Below are 24,140 nucleotides of genomic sequence, written 5' to 3'. Positions count from 1 at the left end.
GTGTGTGTGTGTGTGTGTGTGTGTGTGCATGTGTGCGTGTGTGTGTGAGACCAGAGAGACAGAGAGAGGGGATCAGTTTCATTCTGGGCCTTCACAGAAGAGATGACTGAAGTTACTTGGAAATGTTTGTTTATTCCAGAGCTTTTAATCTGAAAGGAAATGGTTTTTCACAACAACTAATAACTCCATCATGTCTTCCGTCGTCTCTTTGGACGTCCTCCAGGTTCCCGTCACAGTCTGGAAAAATCTGGAATTTGGTCCAGAAGAAGCCAGACTGACATCCTTGTTCTCTACCTCCATTCCTTCTTTTCTTTCTTCTTTTGTCGTTTCCTGCTTTAGGTCCTTCCTTTCTCCCTCACTGCTCTCCACTGTCTAGCCTTCCTTCCTTGTGTCCTTCTCTCCTTACCTGCTTTCTTGGTGTCCTTCCTCTAATCTCTTTAATTTCTCACTTCCTTCACATCTTCTTTCATTCCCTCTGTTCTTTCATCCATCCTTCCTTTTGTCCTTTCCTTAACACTTCAATCTTCTACCTTCTTTGGTCACTTCCTCTTATGCAACTTCCTTTCCCTCCAGCCTCATTAGCATGACATGCTAACAGTCTTCAGCCAGAGGCCTCTTCAGATTCATTGCAATACTGACAGCTACTGGAACTCCTTCCTGGCCGCAACGACTCGATGAAGACACTTGGATGATTTGAGTTTTGACAACATTTAGGAAAAATAAGGTTTGTGGTTCCATTACAGGAAGCCTGACCATTTTTAGACGCTGTAAACCTATAGAAAGATAATTAAAGAGACGCTAAATTTTCACATAAACTCTGGAAAACGTCGAACAGAGTGCAGAGATGAAGCTGACAGCAAACAGTCTATCAAATCAAATTTATTGGATTTTAAAGGGGTGCTCTCATTTCACAAGCTACAGTACATAACTCCGCTTCATCTCAGAAAACAGCTGAGTAACATTTCAGGTCGGAAAAGTTTCCCCGAAAAAAGTCACACTACAAAAAAACCGGAACAGATGCGCTAAGTCTGAGATAGATTCTGTATATGTATGAAAAAATTAGAGTGTTATCAAAAATAAGTGGGGCAGGAAGTGTTGAAGGTTGTGAAGGCGCTGCGTTCAAATCGGTCAGGAAAACGGAGTGATATGGACAGCAGAGTTACGCCTGAACTACAAACGTCAAAACACTAAAGCAGAGGGGTCCAAACTGTCGGCCCTGATGAACTCCAGGGCCAATCCTGACCAGATTTAAATGACAAAAACTCAAACTGAACTATACTGTAAACAAACAGGACAGCCAGATTTCAGTTTTATCTTACGTATCTGTGGGTTGATTTTCTGTTTTACTGTCTTTTCCAGATTTTTTTTCAGTAAAATTCACTAGACGTTTGATATTTAAATAAAAGCAAAAACCATGGTTGGTTTGTGTTTTACGTCCTTCAGCTAAAATCTAAAACCTTTTCTACACAAACGGCCCACCAGCCACATTTTGGACACCTCTTGACTAATCAACAGACACAGCAAATGAAACCAAAATTTAAACCTCAAGCAATAGAAAGCAATTATCTGAATGACCAATTAAAAGTTGCAAAACTAGAAAATAAAGATTTTCACCTCATTACATCAGATATCTACGAGTTAAAAACTGAAGTCGACTTTAATGAGCCTCATTTCTGCAAACTTTAATTTAGAATAAAGAATATTATTATTAACACAACCACAACCTGTAAACACGGCCTGCCAACTTAGCTCTTCAAACTCGGTTTTGTAGATATAAATATGAAATATTTCACACACAAGGCACCGGTGACCCAGTTCGGTTCAGTCAACAGATCAAATTCAGCCCCAGGAAAAGCTTTACTCTGACATTTATTTTTTTTATTGAGCCACATGCAGGTTTTTTTTTTTTTTTGAGGAATGGGAAAGTTCTGACGAGACGATCCGGTCGAGGTTGATGGAGAAACCGTCAGCCGCTCCAACTCAAACTTCAGATTTAAACGCTCTGATAAATGTAGAAACTCTCAAAAAAGCAACAGGTGAGGAACATGTTTTAGCTTAATAAATATGGCAGCTGTCACAAAGCGATGGGTTCCATGTTTTCATGCTCTGCATCTGTTTAAATGCCTCAAATAATCCACATTAATTAATCTAAAACACTTTAATGTGGGTGAATTTGTGTTGAAAATCTGACCATCTGATAAATAAGTGAGGAATAAATCTCGTCTCCACGTTCCTCGATGTGGTGCTGGATTTAAAAAATGAGAGCAAAACCAGCAAGCAGAGTCAGTGCTGACCCCTAGTGGCGACATGCGAGATGTTGGCCCCATCCAAACTCTGAAAGGCTCCTTCCAGCCCAGCTCTGGTCAAATCACTAAAAAACCCAATTATAATAAATTACTGGATCCAAGCTGCAGTACACATAAAACCTGCATGTTTTATACTAAAACACTGAATTTTTCTTTCTAAAATTCTGCAGGTTTTAACTCTTTTTCCATAACATACAAGTTTTAGCAGGATTTTAGTATAAAACTTCATGGTTTGTTTTGCATGATTTTTACTAAAAACCTTCTTATTCTACTAAAAACCAGATGAGATGCTGCAGCTGGTGGACCGGCATGTGATTTGCTGCCCCCTAGTGTTAATCTAAATTAGCTGCATGTTTTGTCTGTTAGCTTTAGGCTGAAATGTTCTGACCAGCACAGCGTCCTCTCTCTGTTCCCTGTAATAACATTTTAGTGCAAATGACCCACAACTCCATGCAGAACGGCACAAAAACAGGGTTAATTCAAGTTTTCAAATCAGTTTTTATTATTTTCTCGCAAACAAAACATCTTTCTAAGACAAGATGTTTTATGTCTTTATAGCTACTGGTTCTTCAGGGAGGAAAATGGCCGCCTGGTTTCTGGATACTCAATTGATTTTCTTAAAAGCAAAAAAACAAATAAAAACAGTTCGTTGGGCATCCTGGTCTGAAGGCCAAAGGAACCAAATCAACTTTATTTTTATTTATTTAGTATTTCACTACATTAACTTTTACTCTTGATTTTTATCCGTTGAGAAAATAAAAATGGAGACCATTTTCTGGACTTAAATGTAATGTTTTCAAATAGCAACAGAAGTCCGTCTTTAGTAAAAAAAAAAAAAAATAAAATGTAGAATTTAAACCTGTTCCAGTCGTACCTTACTAATGCTTTTAATTTGACGCGTAGCAACTTACAACACAACAAAAGAACGAAACATTTAGCTTATTAAATTTCACAGGAGTACCATTATTAAAGTCTAATAAAAATAAATTACTTTCTAAAGTAATTTAGTTTAAAACCAGTTCTGTCAGAATTAGTAGAAATAGTCTTAAAGCTTCTTAGTGGTGATTTATAAATGTATCCTGGCTATTCACTGAATTTATACATCTATAAAGGGAAGCATTGTTGTAAAGTGGATCAACTGTTTTGAGATTTTGGTCACAAATGTGCAGCTTGGGGCCGTTTACGTCATCATATTCTGTTGATTAGTGGCTCTAAAGTTTATTTAGACACACTGAAGTTAATAAATCATTTCTTTTGTTACTGCATGTCAGAAACAAACTTTTGTTAAATTTGTTAAACCATTAGGAAGGAAGTCTCACCTAGCTAATCGACATGGTAGCTTTGAGCATAAAGTGACTCAGCAGTGCTGAAAATTAGCATACGCTAATTATGTTGGCTAATTAGGAATGTATGAATTAAAATCCACTCTGACTGAAACAATATCAAAGGCTTCATCCAGGCAGTAAAATAACAGCTAGCAGAGGTCAAAGTGTTGGACAAAAAAAGTGCTCAAAGATTAGCATGCTAATATTCTAGTAGATGGCTAGATTGCCACATCTGTTAAAGGGTTGATAAACAAAATCTTTATCTTTGAATTTCCGATCCAACATGAAGATCAACAATCCTAATTTATCTTTATGTTAAAGCTAGCATAAAATGCTAACTCTGACTATAACCGTTAGCAGAAACGTCTTCTTGGTCAACAGTGAACTGACCTTTAGTATAACGGCTGAACGCAGGATCAGAGAAGACAATCGTAGCTTGGGAGTAAGAAAGAGTGAATTCAGATCAGCGAGGTGAGTGAGGTGTGAACGCTAATCAAACTCTGGTCCTCCAAATGTCGGTCTGGGTTCGGTTGAAGTGAACTCTGGTTCGGTTTGAATGCATATGTGAACGCCAAGCGTTTGGGAACTGCTCCAAATGCAGGAAGTGGATTACAGGGCAGGGCATTCTGGGTAAATACAACCAAAACAAACGTGCTAACCTGGGGGGAGAAATGGCTCGTGGTCTTCAACTGCTAAAATCTGACGGCTCCATTTTGTTTTCACTTAGTGAAGAAGGAAGTTGTGCTCAGAGTCTTCTCAGTACGAATCCGCAATGTTTTTATGACCACCGATTGAAGTACTGCGCCCTAACCGGACCGGACTGTTGACCTATTGACCTACAACCGAAGGCGGGTCAGGAACGACACGCTATGGGTCAATTTTTGGGGACAAAACATCGTCAGTTTCTACCGCTAAGTAGAAACAGAAGCATAAATGGCCACTTTATTAGGTACCTCCCCCCATCAGAACCGCCCACATGCTGTGGTACACAGATTCAGTCGGACAGCAGTGTCCAAACTTATTTACAAAACTGTTAAGTCAAAACAAAATTCTAAAACCACAAAAAATTACAGTATTTTGTTTTGATTAAATGAGGAAAAAAAAGTCAGTTTATTTATTTTTTTTTCTTTGAAAACAGCAAGAGGAAGCTTAAATATTTGTAGATAAAAAAAAAGTAAGACTTTTTCACATTATGAACATCAAAATATCCAGTTAGCAGAGAAACGTTCAGCCTATTGACAGACATAAAAACAGAATTTGGATCGCTGTCTTTTAAACAAGTTGAATAAATCAAATTCACATTTGTGTTTTCTAAAGAAGTCTTCTTTTATGGTAGAAGTCAGCTGATAAACAAACAGGATAACAGGTTATAGGTGAAAATCCCAGTAGATCAGCAGCTTTGTGTTGGAGAGTAATAAAACAGATGTACCTAATGAAGTAGTCCTGCAAGTCTAAACTACGTCCAATAATATTTAGAAGATCCTGGTGAATTTTTTTTTGCAGCCTAACTCCATTTTCAAAACTGAAAAATAGAATTTATAATATAAAACTTTAATAGAAGTCGGTATTTTTTACGGCTAGATGCTAAAAATAAAGTTAAACAGACTGAAGGTCAGTTTAGTTTTCTGTCTTTATATTCTCTCCGTAATGGGACTCTTTGGTTTACTTAGGACTGTAATTTATGGATCTAAAAACGTTCTGGATTATTACTGAAAGCTTTTGATGAGCTGGAAATATGGCAAGCCGTTGGTATAAAAAATAATCTGGATGTTAATGCATTGGGGGTGTCCAATGTTAGATTTTTAATCAAGGTAAAATTAATACAGACATAATATTTTAACAATGGAAAATGTTCAGTACATTACAAAGTATTAGTCTTTTAATTTCCAGGATTTTATCAAGAGTAGAACATTTATCCAGAAAATGTCCTGCAGCTAAACCAGATTTATTTAATTTATTAAATTAGGCTAAACACAATAATGTTGAAATAAAGTGACCCAAATTCTGCTTTTGTAGCTGAAAATAAATTTGTTCAATCGAGCCAAAAATAATTTGGAAACCAGATTCCTTTCTTATAATAAAATGCTTTTAAAGTTTTTTTATCTTTATATTGAATAAAATCCTTTTCCCACAAACTGAAAAACAAAATCTATTTACTTATTTTTATTTTTGGCCTGAGTACTTCAGATTCCAGTGACAAAAAGTTTGGACACCCCTGTTCTAATCAAACTTTTTTTGGGGGGGAGAGTTTATTTTTACTTAGCAACAGTGACATAATGGCGCTTTGTGCTTATTTTATTAACAAGAAGTTGTTTTTTTAGCGCTTTCCTCCTGGATTTTAGGGAATTTTAACCAATCACTACAAATTTAGAATCACTAAAACATCAGTTCAAGTTCTAAAACAAAACAAAAAACTACAGTAGTGAACTAAGTAAGAAATAAACACATTCCTGTTAAAGATTAATAATGATTTATGTTTTAAAAATAGCTGGTAAGGTGAGTTGAATTGGTTAAAATGCCCTATCCTGTTATCCATGATTTACTTTTGATACCAACGACTTGCCATACAAATAAAGATATGCTTAATATGTTTACAAATACATTAATAGTAAAAACAAATTAAAATAAAAACGCTGCATGTATTCAATTTAAGATGTGAGGCTCAGATTTTTTTATGGGTTGATTAATTTCTTTAAGTTCTGGTTTCTGCTCTCAGAATGGATAAGATTCACCTTAAAAGCAAAACAAGGAATAATTAATGTTTGAGGTATCAGGTTTATTAAAACCTCAGAATATGTATTAATGAAGCAGCAAAATATTCCTTCCTGTTCTTCCGCGCGTTTTATGGGAGCTGGACGGAGGAAAACATGCGGCTGCAGGGATGAGTCCCGCCAGCAGGGGGCAGCAGAGGACTCTAACTTGACTGGCTCCAGCGAATGAGAAGAAGGGAATTATCTGCAGGAACGCTTTAGCACATTAAAGAGACACTTTAACGATTCAGATCACCAAACCAGACTTAATGTGAGACAAAGGAAACCCGACCGGTCTGCTGGGGAAAGTATTCACACCCCAAACCTCCAAACTGCTGGTTCCACCAGATGTTCTTGAGTCTCTCTGGAGGAACTTTGACCCTCGCTGCTTTACCGAACCTGTTTGAGGGTGTGCTAAAGTGTTATGCCATGTCTAGACTTTGACTAGGCCACTCCAAAACCGTCGTTTTGGTGTTTGAGACGTTACAGAGTTTAAGATCACAGACTGACTGACGGTCGGACAAAGATCAGAACATCAGGATGAGTCTTTGTGCTGTTTTGGGTCAGCAGTGGTTCTGATCTTAGATCACTCCCATGGAAGCCATTTTTGCCCAGTTTCTCTGACTTATTATGCAGTTGTGACCTCTGACCTTAACTGAGGGAGAAGCTATGGTTCCAGCCAATATGTCATAAAAACTTTGTTGTGGGTTCTATTGGACCTCCTGGAGGAGTCCCTGATGTTTTCCTGGATCCATTCTGGTACCTTAGCCTGGCCTGGGAAGGTTCTCCATGTGTGGATCCTGCTTCTACTGAGGTTCTCTGGAAACCCAGAACCTTCTAGATGGTTCTGTAACTCTTTCTAGACAGATGGATGTTTATTTATACTCTGTTCCTCGAATTTCTTCAGATTGGATGTGATTTGCCTACTTCGTGCTGTCAGACAGGTCCTAATGAATTGGTTGTTTTCACTCCGATATAAAACCTGGTTTGATGATCTGGAACACTGAAGTGTCCAAGTTCTGTTAGCTTGTGGGTGGAGGAAATAAAACCACAAAGCGACCAGAACTTTTGATTGATCCCATCAGTAATCCAGACAACAGCACTTCCTGACTCAGCTTAGTCCCATGCTCTGCTACAACTTAGCTCTGCTAGCTTATATCACTGAGGCCAGTGTTAGAAATGCTGAATAATCACTGAAGATGAAGTCAGATCTGGTCAGGCCTGCTTAACGGTTCTGCACCAAGCAAAACCCGGCCCAGAAATCAGCTTGCTATGGATGAAGGTTGGAACTTCCAGCAGCAGCTTTAAGCTAGCTGCAGTCTCCAAGCGACCAACCAAGAACCAGAGAACCACAGCAGCTGGAGATGGATCAGATGCTGACGTTTTGGTTCCAACAGAACTGAATCTTAGGATTCAGTTCTTTCCAGACATCTTATGATGTCTGGAAAGACATCCTAAGAGAGCAAAGAGTTCCCAACATGGAGATGCTCTACTCCATCCCCAAGGCTAGGTCCAGGAAGCCGACTGTTAACAAATCAGAGCAACAGGCCTCACCTCATCCATCCGGACCGATTCCTCCCACTATTCCCACTAGGAAGTGGTCCGACCTTCACTGGTCCAGAACCGGAAGAGCCGAGCCTAAACCAGAACCTTCTCCACCTTTTTTATCCGTAGTGTCTCATACGTTCACACAGCAGGTGACTACGACCCAAATCGGACTTTTTCACAGCAGCCTGAACGGTCCCGTTCAGAGCCACTCCACTTCCAGACGTGGAACTAAATCAAATCTGGTAGTTTTCAAAACATCTGCAGTTTGAACGGTCGTGTCGCATTTTATCCGAATTTTACTTAACCAGAAAAATCCAGGCAGTAAATCTGGACGTAAACAAAGCTGAAAATGATAATGACTATAATGAAGTGATGAAATCAGTCTGAGTCAGTGAACGCATCACAGCCCAACCCCACCATTCCTGGTCTGACTCCACGTCCAAACAGAACCGGGTCAGAAGCCGCGGTCAGTGTTCCTCTACGGGCCGTTGCTGTGAGTCTGTGTGTCTTTCTGTTTATCAGCTGATGTGATCTTTCTGATCTGGTGGCCATGCTGTCGGCTCTGAATAATTTTAAAACCCATCCAGAGTGCTGCGGCCATCTTTACTGCTGCAGACAGAGCGCTGCTGGAAGACGGCTACGTTCTTCTTCATTTTGGTGTCACAAACCGCTCACACAGAAATCTGATTGCGGTTGTATTTAATTAGTGTCATGAATGGCCGCACAAAAATTAAAAATGGGAGTTTAGAATCCAGACCTGCTGTGTGAACACAGCCTAGTACATTAATCCTGATCCGGTTTTCAATAATGACCCTACAGCTTTAAATCTGACCAACCAGATGGGGAAGTTTGAAACGTAGCGTTGGATCTTTATGTCAAAGGATGACTTCGTTACGGCTGACTGCGGCGCTGCAGAGGCCTCTGTTGCATAGAGAAGTTACAGGAAACAATAAAATCATCTGACACACAAAGTCTTCAAGACTTCAAACCCTAGATGTGAAATATAATTAGTTTTTCTATAGATATTTTATTGATATAGACAACAAGCTAAAACTAATCAATAAGTGTTGATTATCTTTCAGATAAATCTCTACCAGGATGAGGGAATGGTCCTCTCATGTTCAGCAGGTTCACTTTGAGTTAGCAAACTGTCTTCAAGCTAAAATAAAACATGATTTCAATCTTTAAATCTTCATATATAGTCGTTCCTGTTAAGAACTTTAGGCAGTCACTCAAAGAAGTTCACACAAACTGATGGACCCACTGAGAGGCTGACCCCTGACCTCCTGATGTCAGCCTTGTTAGCAGGGCGACATGTCCGGGCCTGAGGCCCAACACGGTTCAAATAAAACCTCAAGCAGCTGATTTGGACTGAGACGGTGCAGAAAAACAGAGTCTGAATGTTTAAATGGTTCAGCTGAGAGCAGAGTGAACCTCTGCTACCGCCACACCGCAAGCCCCGCCCCCTGACGGCTCATTGGTCCGCCCATCTGTACACGTGATTGGCCGGTTTGTATATTTTAGTGTTACATTTTTCTGGTCTTAATGAAACTGTTGGGAACAAAAAGAGAAAAAAGACAAAAAGAAAAAAAATGCAAAAAAAGAAAAGAAAAAATGGGAAAAAAGAAAAAATAACTAAATAAATGTGGCTGTCCAAGTTTTGTGATGACCCAATAAAGGTGGCATGCTGAATTGTTTCTTTTTGTTAATAAACTGGGTTTCTGGACAATACGTTCAGCTAAGAAGCTAGCATTAGCCTTACTGGACCAGAACCTGAGCCATCATCCTGCCTCTTCCCAGCTGCTCTAACCCCGCTCTCCTCCAGTGTAACCTAAACTGAGATTATGCAATGAAAAAGGAAATTCACATTAGAAAAATCACACAGCAGTAAATAAAAATAAAAAAAAACTCCTGGATGATCCAATCTGTTTCCGATTTTAACGATGAAATCAGATCCTAAAAATAAGCCCTTGAAACTTCTGCCACCCTGAAATTTCAAAAACGTTTAATCGCCCCAATAAAGTTTCAAAATAAACAGCGTAGTTGGAATATTAATGCGGATTTGTAACAGATTTAAATGTGGATGAGGCGCTCCCAGGAGACGTGACATCAGAGCTGTGACATAACCACCAACCACTAGCGGCTAGCAGTTAGCGCGGTAACAAACCTCTCCATCAGCAGCAGCTGTACAAACAGCAGGAGTGAACAATCAGGGAAAGCCTCCAGGAAGCTCCGCCTCCCGCTCCCAGTGAGGTGAATGTGACCTTTCTTCAGAGTGCAGTAAAATCAGACAGAGTGAGAGGTCCTTCAGGCAACAGCTTTGTTACAGAGGAGTTGGAGTATGGAGGCCCAGGAGGAGCGACAGAGAGCAGGCAGTCCTGGTGAACTACAGTACCGTAACGGGTCCAGTTAGCGCAGCCGCAGCATCAATCCTCCTTGGCGGGCGGCGGCCCGCGGCTCCGCAGGTACAGCCGGTAGCCCTTCCTCACCAGCAGCACAAACCAGTAGAGCTGCGGAGCCAGGATGCAGCAGTTACCCAGGTTGGTGGCGAGCGGCAGGTGGAAGGGAACGGCGTGCAGCGGGATGCCGTAGTGACGGCCGTACATCCAGTACATGAAGGGGAAGAGGGCGATGCGGCAGATGAAGAAGGTCAGCAGCACCATGCCGCCGTTGGCCTTATGCAGCCAGCACTCCTGGAGGCTCAGCTGGAGGGGCGGAGCAGGGAGAGGAGGAAGAGGAAGCTGTTAAAATTCAACCAGCAGACGACCTGATCATAAAATACATGGATGGAAACTGAAAACTACCACTTTATTTTGGGTCCTTAAACACAACACACAGCTTGATTTTGAATAGTTGGGTTCAAACAGAAAGCGGTGCCGCATCATTATCCAATTCCAGATGTTTCCAAACTGCCTAGGAACCCAGTCAACGCAAGCTTACTAATAGAAAGTTTAGTGGAAGGATAAAGTGTGGTAGAAAGAGGTCCAGAGGAGTTTCACTGTTAATGTAATTTATTAGAAAACAGAAACTTTTAAATAAATTCAGATTAATTTTGCTTTAATTCATGTTGGACTCGTTGCATCAGAACCCTCCACTCGTTAACAGAAGCTTCGTTCTGATGAAGCTTTCTTATCATGCTGATGACCCGGGTCGGGTCGGTTTTGGTTGCTCTGTTGTTCTAAGAGTTTCCATCCATCAGAGCTGCAGGAGGAAATCTGACTAATGAGTGCCAACATGTGGGGAACGTCGGTGTGTTTTAATGAGCCGACCCGGCCAGAGGTTCTATTAGTCAGAACCGGGCCAGGTCGGGTCGGGATTGTTGGATGCTTTTAAAGGAAACTCAGCTGACATCATCAAACCCCGAGGTCCAAATTAAAGATGAATCATCGAGTTTTCATCGTTTATGAGAAATATTTATTTCAGCCTCTGATGTCCAGATTTAAAGAAACAGATTCTGATCGGGAGGGAGGGATAGATAGAAAGAAATCAAACAAGAGAAATAGATCACGAAATAAATCAAATAAAGAAAAAAGAAATTCAGAAAATGAAATTAATAAAATCAAGAAAGTAATAAAAACAGAAATCAAGAATGAGAAAATCAAGAGAAATAATATTAAGAAAAAAATTAAGAGAAAGAAATCAAGACATAAAACCCAATAAAGAAAAAAGGAAGAAAGACGGATCCCTGTGTATCTCAGCATACTATTAGAAAGTTTAGCAGAAGGAAAAACGTCTTAGAGGAAGGTTGGATCGGGTTTAAGTCTCTGAATCTTTTCATGTTTCTTCTAGTTAAACCTCCAGATCTACAGGAACCCAATGAGCTTCATGGTTCTGACGAAAGGAGGGAACTTCCTGCCGGTCCAGACACAACAGGAAGTAATCTGACCAGAACCAAACGACCCAGCAAACACGTCTGCTTGGTTCTGATGGTTCTGATCTGACTGGAGCAGCAGCACCACAGTTCCTCCTGCCGACACTAGGAGTCAGCAGAGATCTGAAGGATTCACTGGGTTTACAGAGATCAGAACCTCTATCTGGACCGGATCAGAACCTCTAACTGGACCAGATCAGAACCTCTAACTGGACCAGATCAGAACCTCTAACTGGACCAGATCAAAACCTCTAACTGGACCGGATCAGAACCTCTCACTGGACCGAATTCTGATTTTTCTTGTGCTGCTGAAATATAGCTGGAACCAGAAGTTTACATACACCTTTCCAGGCCAAACTTTTACATTTTATTTAATGTCAAAATAAACAATATAATTGAGTTTTCAGTTAAAATTCTGCATTAATATTCAGAGTCCCGGGAAGGCAGAAGCTTTCACTGGTCTGTTGTTGCTCTGAACAGACGGAACCTTTGACTGGACCACTGTTGCACGGTTCTGATTAAAAATAAAACTTGTTATGTTTGCTTTTCTGGTTCAGTTTCAGCAGCTGAAATAAATCATATTCAGAGGTAAATAATTCATCCTTCATCAATAATCACAGCTCCTCATGAGGCCCTGAGGGGAAACGATCGGCCCGCCTCAGCAGAAGACCAGAGCTTGCATCACTTCCTGTCGGAGGGGCAAACCAGGAAGTCAGCAGCTCCAAAATAAAACACATCAAATGTTTGACAATCTGCTAATATTTAGGTCTAATTTTCATTTTGAGTCTGGAAAATATCTGAAGCATCAATCAGTTTGAACTCTCTTTAAGTGTCCAACTGCTCCAACATTATTATTATACATTTTAAAATCCCAGATTAGTCCTTTTTACCTTTACACTCACATCAATAAACAAACATAACCAATAACTCACATATTGACCAATAAAAAAACCTCCAAATCAGTTCTGTTCATCTGAAGAAAACAAACTTTTTTTAAACAAATACTAAACCACCTCTGAACCTTTTTACAATTCCACCAGTAGCTGGCTGTACTCCCAGTAAACAGGAGCTAGCGTTAGCATTAGTGTTAGCAATAGCGTTAGCGCGGGTCTCACCTGGATGAGGATCTTCCCCAGGGAGACGAAGGGCGTGCTGAGCTCCGTCAGGAACAAGCAGCCGATGAAGAAATCCCCCTGGTCCTTCCTGAAGAACTGAGACAAACAGAGACAATAAAACCGTTTCCTACCAAACTTTACCAATAATCACCATCTGATCTGCCTTTTCCTTTCATGGAGGAACAGTTAAAGCTACTTCTTCAGATTTCTTTAACTGAGATTTTAGTGAAATGCTGCCATCTGGGTTTAGTTTCTAGTTCATTGTGGAAATAAGCGGAAAAACAACAAACATTCACTTCATTTCAGTCAGATACAAACATCATGCTACTAGAGGGAGAACAGGAAGTTTACGTGTTTCAATTAAATTACTGGAGAACAGTTTTATATATAACAGTTTTATATAACTCTGGAGAACAGAGTTATATTCAACTAATCTGAAAAGGATTTGTCCAAATTAAAAACTAAATCCTGGATTTATTCATGATAGCACAACAGTCCGACAAACAAACAAGGAGACCAACAAGCTACATTTTTGTTAACGATTAAGAAAAAAAATAAATTAGTGTTTACAAAACAGGATGCCAGGCCAATCGGTGGCGCTGTAACCGCTAGAGAATGACACAAAAAGAAAAACACCAAACACAGAGAAACAAGGACCGGGAGAGGGACCGTTGTTCTGAGAGGAACGAAGGGGACTTTCCATCCAGACCATCAGAGTTGACCGGTAAACTTTTAAAGAACGAACCGGTATACGGATTGGCTGAAGCACCAGCATGCAGACCAGTAGACGGACTGGGAAACACTGGACCGCACCGGCCTGTGCTGTACCGCTCGGAGGGAACCAGGGAATAGTTTGAGTTTGAGGCCGGTGGTGAGTAAGACCAAAGGAAGGCCAGGTTCATGTTACTCAGCTGATCTGTTCTGTGGATCGACTCTGGAACCGTTGGGTTTATAGATCAGTGGACTGTCTGGGGGAAGAATGAAGCATGGTGGAGGCGCAGTGGCATCGTTTGGGGAACCAGATGATTCAATACCAGGAGAAAATGTCCTGCTGTTGGTGAGGGAGTTACAGCTGGAGGATCTTTGGACCTTGTTACAGAACAATGAACCCAAGCTACGCTCCAGGTCCACCATGACTGAGTTTGAGGAGAAGTAGAAGTGGAATGAAGACCTCTGACACTGAAGACATCATTGAAAGTGACATTCCGTGTTTATGTTGTGTTGAGAAATTTAAACAGTTCTTGTTCTTTGTAGCTTTAACCAATAAACCCAACTTGTGGTGGCGTTAGTCCTGTTAGCAGCAGCTGAACCGGTTCCATCGGGCCGACGTTTAGAGATATATCCCTCTGCAGTCAGAACATTAAGTCCCGACTCGTTGCTCCTTAGCTGCAGCTGAACAGAACAACTAAAACTAAGGTTTCCTCGGGTTTTTATTCTAAAAAGGGAACATTTTCTAGATATTTTTTGCAGTTTTTAATATTCTAGAGGCCAGAACCATAAAATGGCCTCAATGGCGGCCGGTTTGTTATCTGTAGTATGGGGGTCACAACCATGAGGGCTGTGGGTGTTTAAACATCTCACTTTCGCTAATAAACTGAAGGTAAAGGCATTACAACGTTATTTTTGTTCCACCAACCGAAGTGTGCAGTGAGACCAATCTGAGCGCATTACGATATGAACAAACGACGACTTGACAAACCTCCCATGACGTTGCTAAATGTGTGTTCTGGCACGTGATCAACTCTGATGAACCGCAGTCACAGACAGATTTTTTTCCAACCAATCAGGATATAAATACTGCACCCACAATCAGAACCAGCTTTATTCGCCAAGTTTCTGCACGAAGAATTAAACCTCAGTTCCACTTTGCTGTCAATAAAAATATAAAAAATATGAATGTAAAAAAAAAAAAAAAAAAAAAAAAAAAAGTGTCATACCCCCTTGCACTTTTTCCACTTTTATTGCCTTGTATTGTGAAATAATCCGTTTGATTTTTGTAAGTGTTTTTAGACTAAGTCTCAGGTATTTGTGCATGACTGTTTTATATCGTTAATCACAGTAAACTCAAAAGCATTTTGATTCATTGTTGTTAAAATAAATTCCAGTTAATGATGTTTAAAATGCCTCAAAACCATCTATATAGCTTCAATTGTTAGTTTTAGTATTTTCACCACCGTTTATTTAATAAAAATGAATACCAGAGTTTAGTAATATAAATCATACTTCTTTATGAAACTGTTTTTTTGTAAATGTTTTATAAATACTGGGATTATTTTCAAGAGCAGTATTTGTGTTTCTGGGGTATAATCAGTGTGGCAACAAGGCCTGTCACAATAACAAATTTTGCTGGACGATAAGATGTTCCATTATTGCAATAAACAGTAATATTGTTGTTTTGAGACCATTTCCTGGCTACATAGTGATAATAGTATAATACATACTCAGAGATCAACAAAATGTACATTCTAATGACACAGAGCGACGTCCACACTACTACCTAGGAAAAAGACATAACAATAGTAATAATCAGGTTTTATTCAATGTTGCATTTGTTTTGAATTTCACTAAAATGACAACACATCCGCAGCGGGGCTAGCTGCAGGCGGGTGGGACGGTGTGGCGTCCCGGTTATAAGTAATGAATGGAGCTTTCAAATATTGAGCAGCGGTGACTGACGCCGCCCCCAGAACAGGTGAGTCAGACCAGGTGGATAAAGAGCCTGAAAACAAAAGACAAGCCCGCCTGCAGCTGGGCTGGATCAATAAACCATGAGCCTGCAGGCCAGGCTTCACCATCTGTCCTACTGATCCGCCTGGCGACTGGTGAGGCAGAACTGAGAAATATATCGCAGTAAGTGAATATGCAATAGATCTGCTTCTAAATCATTTCAATAAAAGAGGAAAAAAGTATCTCAAACCAACCTGGCCCAGTATGGGAAAGTATTTATTGCTTATGGACTAAACCTCAATGTTGGGTTTAATTCCAGCAGGCACAGCTGGGTCCAATTACACCTGCAGCAGTAATCGGACCCGGGTCCGATTATGCTCACAAACAACTTTACTATTAATACTTTGCTGAGGTCATTTTCACACCTTCAGGGACTCTGAAGGGACCGACCAATGATTCTCTCCCCATGATTTTGGCCCACAGCATGACTCCACCACCTCCTTGCTGATGTCACAGCCATGTTGGGACGTGGTGACCATCCACCACCAATCCACTACTGCGTCCATCTGGACCATCCAGGGTTGCACAACAAGTCTGTTTGAAGATTAATCTTCATGTCCAGCTGGGTCCACTGAGACCGTTTCTACTTGTGAGCTCTGGTTAGGGGCCCAATAGTAGGTTGATGCACCACAAGCCTCTGGAGAATCCTCCATCTTGACGCTCCAGAGGCATCAGCAGCTTCAAATAACTGTTTGCTGCTTTAAGAGCATTTTAACAGCTGCTCTCTTAATCCCATCAATGTGTCTAACAGAAACCTTCCTCATTTTGCCTTTATCTGTACAAACCCAACTCTGTTCTGAATCGGCCACAAATCTCTTCACAGTACGATGATAACGCTTCGGTTTTCATTAAATATCTAATGTTTTCATATCTTGTCATACGCCACTACACTATCTGATGATTTTAGTCAGAGGAGATTCTTTCTCTTTCCCATATTGCTTGAAACCTGTGGCCTGCTTAATAATGTGGAACATCCTTCTTAAGTAGATTTCCTTTAATTGAGCTCACCAGACAAACTAATCAACCAGCTCTCTGAAATTAATTATAGTGATTCAAAGAGCCCTGACACACAATACCATCTATAAATGTTTAAAAAATTGTAATCTTTATGACACTTAAATTCAATTTGCATAATAATTTGGAACACGGTGTATTTCCACTCTTTTTATGGTGTTTGGTTGTTGTGCTTTATTTTGGACATTTAAAATGTATTCCAGTTCCTGTGTGATGTTTTTTTTTTTTTACAGAATTAAAGAATTTTTGGTCTAAAATTGAACCAAATCTACTGGTGAAAACATCCCTAGAGTGGCCTAGTTAAAGTGCAGACTTAAATCCTTTAATTTAATTACGATATGTTGATGTTACCTTAACTAGGCCATTTCTGGGGCGTGCTGCGATGGCGTAGGGGATAACGCGACCCATGTTTGGAGGCCTTGAGTCCTCGACGCGGCCGTCGCGGGTTCGATTTCCGGACCCGGCGACATTTACCGCATGTCTTTCCCGCTCTCCTTCCCCTTTTCCTGTCGGCCTACTGTCATATAAGGGACACTAGACCCCACAAAAGGGGGCGGGGGGACCTTGACCATTTCTACTGAAGACCAGCGTAGCGTGTGCTAACATTCCTATTAGCACCAGGTTGCTTTAGAGCTTTAAATTCTTAATACATGAAAATCAAAATCTATAAGTAGCTTTTCTGTTTGTTCAAAAGAAGCTAAAATGTCATGAAAAAAGCAAAACAGGTTTAAGGTGTAAATACTTTTCCACCTGAGGCATTAACGCCCCGTGATTTGCCTACAGCCGCTGGTAACAATGGATTATCTGTGGTTCCCATCAGACGCTCCATCTGCTCAGGGAATCATTCAAATTTTCTGCCACACAAATCAGATTCAGCATCAACCCGAGAGCCGATGAGGATCAGGAAACCAACTGCAGAGGAGTCAGCTGCTGAGAAAACATCTGGAACCAGGAGAAAGGTTCACTCCAAACCTGAAGCAGGCCTCCCTGCTTCTTGCAACCTTTCAGCCTACTTCATGCTGCCAGTCTGGTTCTAATGAAGACATTTCTTCTGGTCTGACAGTCAGGACTGAATATACTGATAGAAACTGAACTTAATTTTATAAAACTGTTAATTAGCATTGATTTATTATTCAGTGATCACTTTTTCACATGACCAGAGTGGTTTGGACCAGCTTCCACTTAAAATCTTCAATTATTATTTTTTTTATTTAGTCATGTTCTAATAAAGATGATAAATTTAGTTCTTTTGTCTTTTCTGAGTATTTTATCTTATATTATGTAAAATAAGCAACTATAGTTCAAACAGGCCATCATGTTTTTGGTTGCTTATTAGTTTCAGAATAAATAAGTTAAACTAAATAAATTTAAGCATATAAATGATCGTCTGATCGCTCCAGTTCCTCTGAAATGTTTTCCAGTATTCAGTTCCGGGACGTGTGCTCGGTGTTCTCCATACTGGGAGGTTTCCATTCATCCCAGCACGTTCCCCTCCTCTCAGAGTGGGACTTTGTGGCCAAACTGGCATGAAGCTGATGAGTGAGGGAACAGGAGTAGAAACAAAGAACGGGGAGGAGCGTTTCAAACGGAGAGGCCAACTGCAGCTGGAGCTGAATAATGTAGGGTAATGTGATCTGAGAGCGCAGACCGCTAACAAAGGACTGGTTTCCACCTGGACCACCAACCTGCCCAGGCGTCCGGATAAACATGACAGTAGTTCTGATTGATCTCTTAAATCCATAAGGATGGATTTTATAAGCGACAAGTGCCCAGATTAGCTGCTGGTTTTAGTAGAAATGATCTTCCTGCATGATGAATAATTCACTGCTAGGTGTATTAGCTAAACAGAAAACCAACAGGTCCAACAGTCACGGTTACATGATTCAATTACTGAATCATTAACGGAAAGAGACGTGATCAGAATAATATCGGGTCATTTCTTCAAGCAAATGTTCAACCTGCAGGACAGTCTGGTTATACGGTTGCCTGGAGAGGAGAAATGTCTGTTGAAGAGCAGAAGGTGAACCCACTGAGAGCCGTTCATCTCCAGCTGCTGTGGTTCTTGTTCTCTCTGCTCCGAGTCAAACAGACCAAACCCTTTGAGCAACCTGTTCCCCTCCTCCCTTGTGGGGCGCTGCACCAAGAACCTCTGAAGAAGACACCGAGCACAACTTCCTTCTTCACAAAATGGAAACAAAAATGGAGTCGTCAGATGTTAGCGGTTGGAGGATTTCTCTTTAGTCTTTAGCTAAAAACCACGAGCCATTTCCCACGGTAGCGCTAGGCTAGTACGTTTGTTTTAGTTGCATTTACCCAGAATGCCCTGCGCTGTAGTCCATTTCCCGCTTTTGGAGAAGTCGCCGGCCCGCTTGGCGTTCTCATGTGCATTCATACCAAACTAGACTTCACTTCAACTGAACCCAGACTGAGGTCTGAAGTTCTGTTTTGTCTGCAGGAGAGTTCAATGCCACATTCACATTTCCCCAAACCAACCCAGACTTTTTACACAAATGGACTGGAGTTGGATCAAAGTGCACTAGACAGTCTAAAAACCAAACTGACTCAGTTAATTTCATTTTCATCTCAGAACAGAAACAGGTGAGCAGTAATAAAAGCAGGGATGAGTTCTGCCATCAGGTCTGAAGTCTGCATTCAAAGTGATGCTCTTGCTATTTTTAGTCGCCTCCTTGTTCCAGGCCGCGTCCGCCTTATTTCCACCTGGGCCGGACAGACCCGCAGCGTCTGATCGGTACTTTCTAGCTAATCCATGACATTGAATTCTGGGTCTATTTTCTGCTGCCACTTAAGCAATCATTAGGAGGTAATGCAGCTTTATGCATGGATTGATTTGAAACCGCTGCAACGCATCAGAGCTCCTGCATTAATGGGTTACTGGTAGGCGGGTTAACGGAAAAATCACATGACTTTTACTCATCAGAAGTAATAATCAACCTCAGGACTGTTGATCAGATTTTCTAACCATCTGATCGCATTCATTGGACAACTTTCTCTCTCCTACATGGAAACATCAGGAGAACTTTCGTAGATGGCTTTTTACAATAATAGAAAACAATCAGCTATGATCTCCCTTCATCCTGATTGGCCGGTGCTAAGCATCGACCAATCGTTGACGTTTCAAAAAGACTGACCTGCTGATTCAGATTTTATTGTCTGAAAAGTTGATAAAGATAACGATAAAGTTGCTAAGTTGTTGACCGTTGTTAACCGCACACACGCAGACATCTAGTTATAAGGTAGTATTTTTAGTTATTGGCACTACTCAGGAGAGCTAGCAGCTAACGTATTTGTTGGATTACAATAAGAATGCTAAGTTTATGTAGATTTGTAATTAATGAGTACATTAAAATGTTAATCGAGTTAATTCTAGGGTCTAATAAATCACAATTTAATCAAAACCTATATAATTTTTAAAAAAAATGACATTTTCACTAACTGCTGTTAGTGGTTCATGCAGCTTGTGTGTCAGATTTATGGACGTACCAGAAACGCATGAATACAAACGTTCCGGGTGGAACTGTAGTATGTAAAATGTATATATAGAGAGGTTCTGCTGAAAAAATACTTTTACTCTATTAATGTGTGAATCACCAAAATGTACAAACTCATGTTGGAGACTTTGAGTTTTATGAGTTTAAATTCATGTGTTTGTGGCGTTTTCTGACTTTCTGAGCCTGTTTGGATGTTTCTTCCTCTCTAGGTGCTTCCTGGTGTGTCAGCAACATCTAATCCTGATGCGTCAAGCTGCAGATTTATCACCAGCCGAGCTGCTGCTGCTGCTGCCTGCCTGCATCCAGCTTTTTTAATTGTTGGCCTGAACTACTGGCCTCATCACTGCTGTCTCAGGACCCCTCTCCACCCCTCCGTACCAGTGTGATAGGCAGCAGGATGGTGAGCAGCGCGATGTGGTGCAGCACCAGCAGAAACTCTCTCCGGACGAAGGAGTTGACGGTCCTCAGTGAGTGCTGCTTGTAGTCCTCGTGGCCCTTGACGTGGTAGCGGTAGTAGTGGCTGAGGTACATGGCGAAGATGTCGTACGTCATGTAGGGGACGCCGTACCAAATGACGAAATAGGTGGCCAGCCAGTGCCTGAGGAGAAATTAGACGTATAATAGAAGGCAGTAGATGGAAAACCAGCAGAATCAGCAGGTAGGTTCATGTTCAGAGTAACATAGTGGCTTATTAAGAAAACAGAACTGAATAAAAATGACAACCTTTGACCTTTCACTTAGTTCTTTAGCTCTGAAACTTGGAGGAAGAAGATTAAAAGCAGAAACCGGCCAAAGAGATGAGAATGGAAAACAGACTGCATGAGCTAGAAAAACCTCTGATGCTAATTGAGCCTTCAGGTTGCCATCAAGACAGCAGGGCAGGGTTCCTATAAGTCTAACAATGGTTCAAGTTAGGAAAGATGGAAGGACAGCATTTAGTGAACAGAATAGACCATAAAGTCTGGAAATACTAATATTTCCCCCAGACTCCTTATATTCTGCTTCTCCAAACCAGGAAACACTGAAGTGAACCCCCAGATGTTCCCACTCTGTCATCTAAACCTGTTAAGACGTCTTATATGAACCACAGCCTGGGCTCTGGCTCGGATGTTGTTGATGTTCCACAGATCAGGAAAACGGGTTCAGGTAAATAAACCAAGTCAGATTTAATGAGGCCCATTTCATTAAATCCAACAGACGAGGCGAAGCGTCGCAACCAAAGGACAGGTTCCGACTCTGGGCCGTTCGTATGGAGCATGGATCTGATAAGCTCCAGGCTCAACGAGCGTCACTGAACTGAGCAGCGCTGAGGGTTTAATCTGCGGGGTGGGGGGGGATTAGCAGGCTGAAACTGGGACTGCTTGGTCCTGCTGCTGACTCAGTGGGATTAAACTTTAGCCTAGTATCACACTTTCCTGAACCACAGAGGGGCCAGCGCTATGCTAACACACACCTCGGCCAATAGCAGGTCCATGAAGAGGCCATCTTGTTTATCCCAAATTATTTCTCTTGGTCCCTACTAAGGGTGTGAAATATGGACTGGGAATTTCATCCTGATATTTTGTAGAGCTATTGTGAAAACAATATAAATTATGATTTAAAAAAAAAAAAAAAAAAAAAAAAAAAAAAAGAGTACTTTTTTATGCAACTACATGACACAGAATATTCAGTCACCCTAAGAATGTGTAATAAATTGTTTTTCCATCATCATTTTTATTGTTATGACAGTAATATCTCACCATGAATGAATATTTATCTGTGTGGTTTACACAAAAACAAAAACGCTTGTCCAAAACCAAACCGGATTTTAAAGGCGCTTAATATAAGGCTTTGATTGGTGATTATCTACTGATTATTAGGAAGGATCTCAATAATTTTCATCTTTTTTAATAAAATCTAAATATGTTCAATCATCAATATGTTCTTTCTTGAGAAAGCGAGAGAAATGACAAAAACAAGACAGTAAGAAAGAAACAAAGACTGAATGATGGAACTAAACCAAGACAAAAAGAAACAAGAGGAAATAAACAAAGACTCAAGTATAGCTATTAAAATTAAAACAGCCATTGTTCTGATTCAATAAAAGCTAATTGTTATTATTATGTAAATGCTAATCTATGTGGAGATTAAATGTTTTTTAAAAACAGTTTCCCTTATACTAGCTGTTAGCATCTGTTTAACCAAATACTGAACGTAAGATATTTAGTGCTCGTAATGACTCCACACATCCCCACTAAAGTATGCTGGACGAAAATTAACTTTGAGCTACAAGAAGTTTAAGAATAAAACCTGACCTGTCATAAATGATGTTGTTGCTGCATGAGGAAACGATGATGATCCCCACTGTTGTTGCCATGACAGCGTGGATGGAGGACACCAGTCTGCAAAGAAAGACATCCATTCATCATCATCATCACCATTACTTGGAAAAAAAATGTATAATAACTTTAACAAGTCACATTTTCTGAGTCAAAGTTCATAGACTCTGAACAAGCAGCTGGTAAACTGTCAATAAATAACCAACATCTAATATTACGATATCAGTCAGTCAGTTTATAATGGAGGAATCAGCCAACAGGAAGTTCTCCTCTGGCGTCCAGCAGGACGGATGAGCTCCAGGTGCCACAAGTTTTTACACGTTTATGGTACAAACATTAAAACTCAGGAAAATCTTCAGAAATCAGGGTTTCTGCACATTTCTGCAAGTTAAATTTAGGAGTTTTCTACAGAGTTTAGCAGGATTTTAAATATAATGGGGACTGATCTGCTGCAACCAAAGCTTCATAAAGCAGACGGAGGTCAAGATGTAGGCCACTCTTGGCGTAGCATAACTTAGGATAGCATAGCACAGTTGTATTAGCGTCGCCCGTTTCCTCCCTCTTTGCCCGGAGCGGTGACCCAGGAGAGGTTGCGTCTTTAACCAGCTCTGTGACCTCTAGGAAGCCAGCGATGAAGGCAGGTGGTGTCGGAGCAGGACCTCTGGTTACATCACCAGGCTGTGAATGGGACCTTCAGCTGGGCCCGGCTCTGCTGCTGGCGGCACTCCAGCTTGGCAGCACCGACACTAAGCTCCTTTAAAATCTGAAAACATTTGATTTAATCCCCCCTCCCCGCTCTGTAGCTGTAATAGCTCCGTTTACACAACACTTTGTTGAATAATGATTTCCTCTGATGGATGTGCATAACAAATGCACATTGATGAGGGGAACTGGCTTTACTGGTACAGCTTAAAATTAAATCTCACATTTAGATAAGAGCTTTTATTTTTTTTTCTCACTTTCCTTTCAAAATGTTTTTTTTCTACAAATGACAGAAAACATTGTACAAGTGGTTTTTATTTCAAACTGTGTCTTGTGCAATGAAATATCAGCTACATTTTTATTACAAGAACAGTCGTAATATTAGCAGAATAAAGATGACTTTACTAGAAAAACATCTTAATATGCTGAGAAAAAAGCTACTTTAATAAGAGAAAAGGTTGTGGAATTTTAAGTTACTTTTTGTGTCGAGTTCTCATAATTTTACGAACTCGTTCCACCCACTTTACTGCCTCATTCTGCTAACATTACAACCTCATTCTTGTAATGAAAAAAGAAAATCTTTCCTGACCCAAATAAACTGAAGCTTTAAAACAAGATGGCCACCCAGGGCGTGACGAGATCACTGAACTATGGGGAAAAAAATGCAAAGACGAAATGTTCAATAGCCAAAAACTTAATTAATTGATAAAATCCATTTATAGTCCAGTCCTGTTTACTGGTTTAACTGGAGGAGAGACTGAGGCTTCGTTCACATAGCAGGTCTTTATGTTCTTCATTGTTTTTGCTGAAATCTGTTTTGCCTTTTTTGCCTTTGTTGGTCGTTCATGATATTAATTAAATGCAACCCCAGTCAGGCTTGACAGCTTACAACCTAAAAAGCGACCTGAATGTGGAATTCAGATGTCTCACAGCAGTGGAAGTCAGAATGTGGGCT

At 40.6% G+C, this 24,140-nt stretch overlaps 1 protein-coding gene across 1 annotated transcript in view; it reads right to left on the bottom strand.

Annotated features, from left to right (window-relative positions):
- Nucleotides 1–861: 861 nt before the first annotated feature.
- Nucleotides 862–24,140, bottom strand: part of tlcd3a (TLC domain containing 3A) — a 28,988-nt gene continuing 5,709 nt past the window's right edge. Inside the window, exons 2-5 of the mRNA XM_044141691.1 lie at nt 22,460–22,546; nt 20,544–20,763; nt 12,916–13,011; nt 862–10,634 (exon numbers count right to left, since the gene is read on the bottom strand). Of these exons, the coding sequence (XP_043997626.1) occupies nt 10,356–10,634; nt 12,916–13,011; nt 20,544–20,763; nt 22,460–22,546 (682 nt within the window). The 3' untranslated portion in view covers nt 862–10,355. The remainder of the gene's footprint in view (nt 10,635–12,915; nt 13,012–20,543; nt 20,764–22,459; nt 22,547–24,140) is intronic.

Source organism: Gambusia affinis, linkage group LG15 (genome assembly GCF_019740435.1).
Source record: "Gambusia affinis linkage group LG15, SWU_Gaff_1.0, whole genome shotgun sequence".
In the NCBI taxonomy this organism is placed as follows: domain Eukaryota; kingdom Metazoa; phylum Chordata; class Actinopteri; order Cyprinodontiformes; family Poeciliidae; genus Gambusia; species Gambusia affinis.
This window is presented reverse-complemented; position numbering and strand designations above follow the sequence as displayed.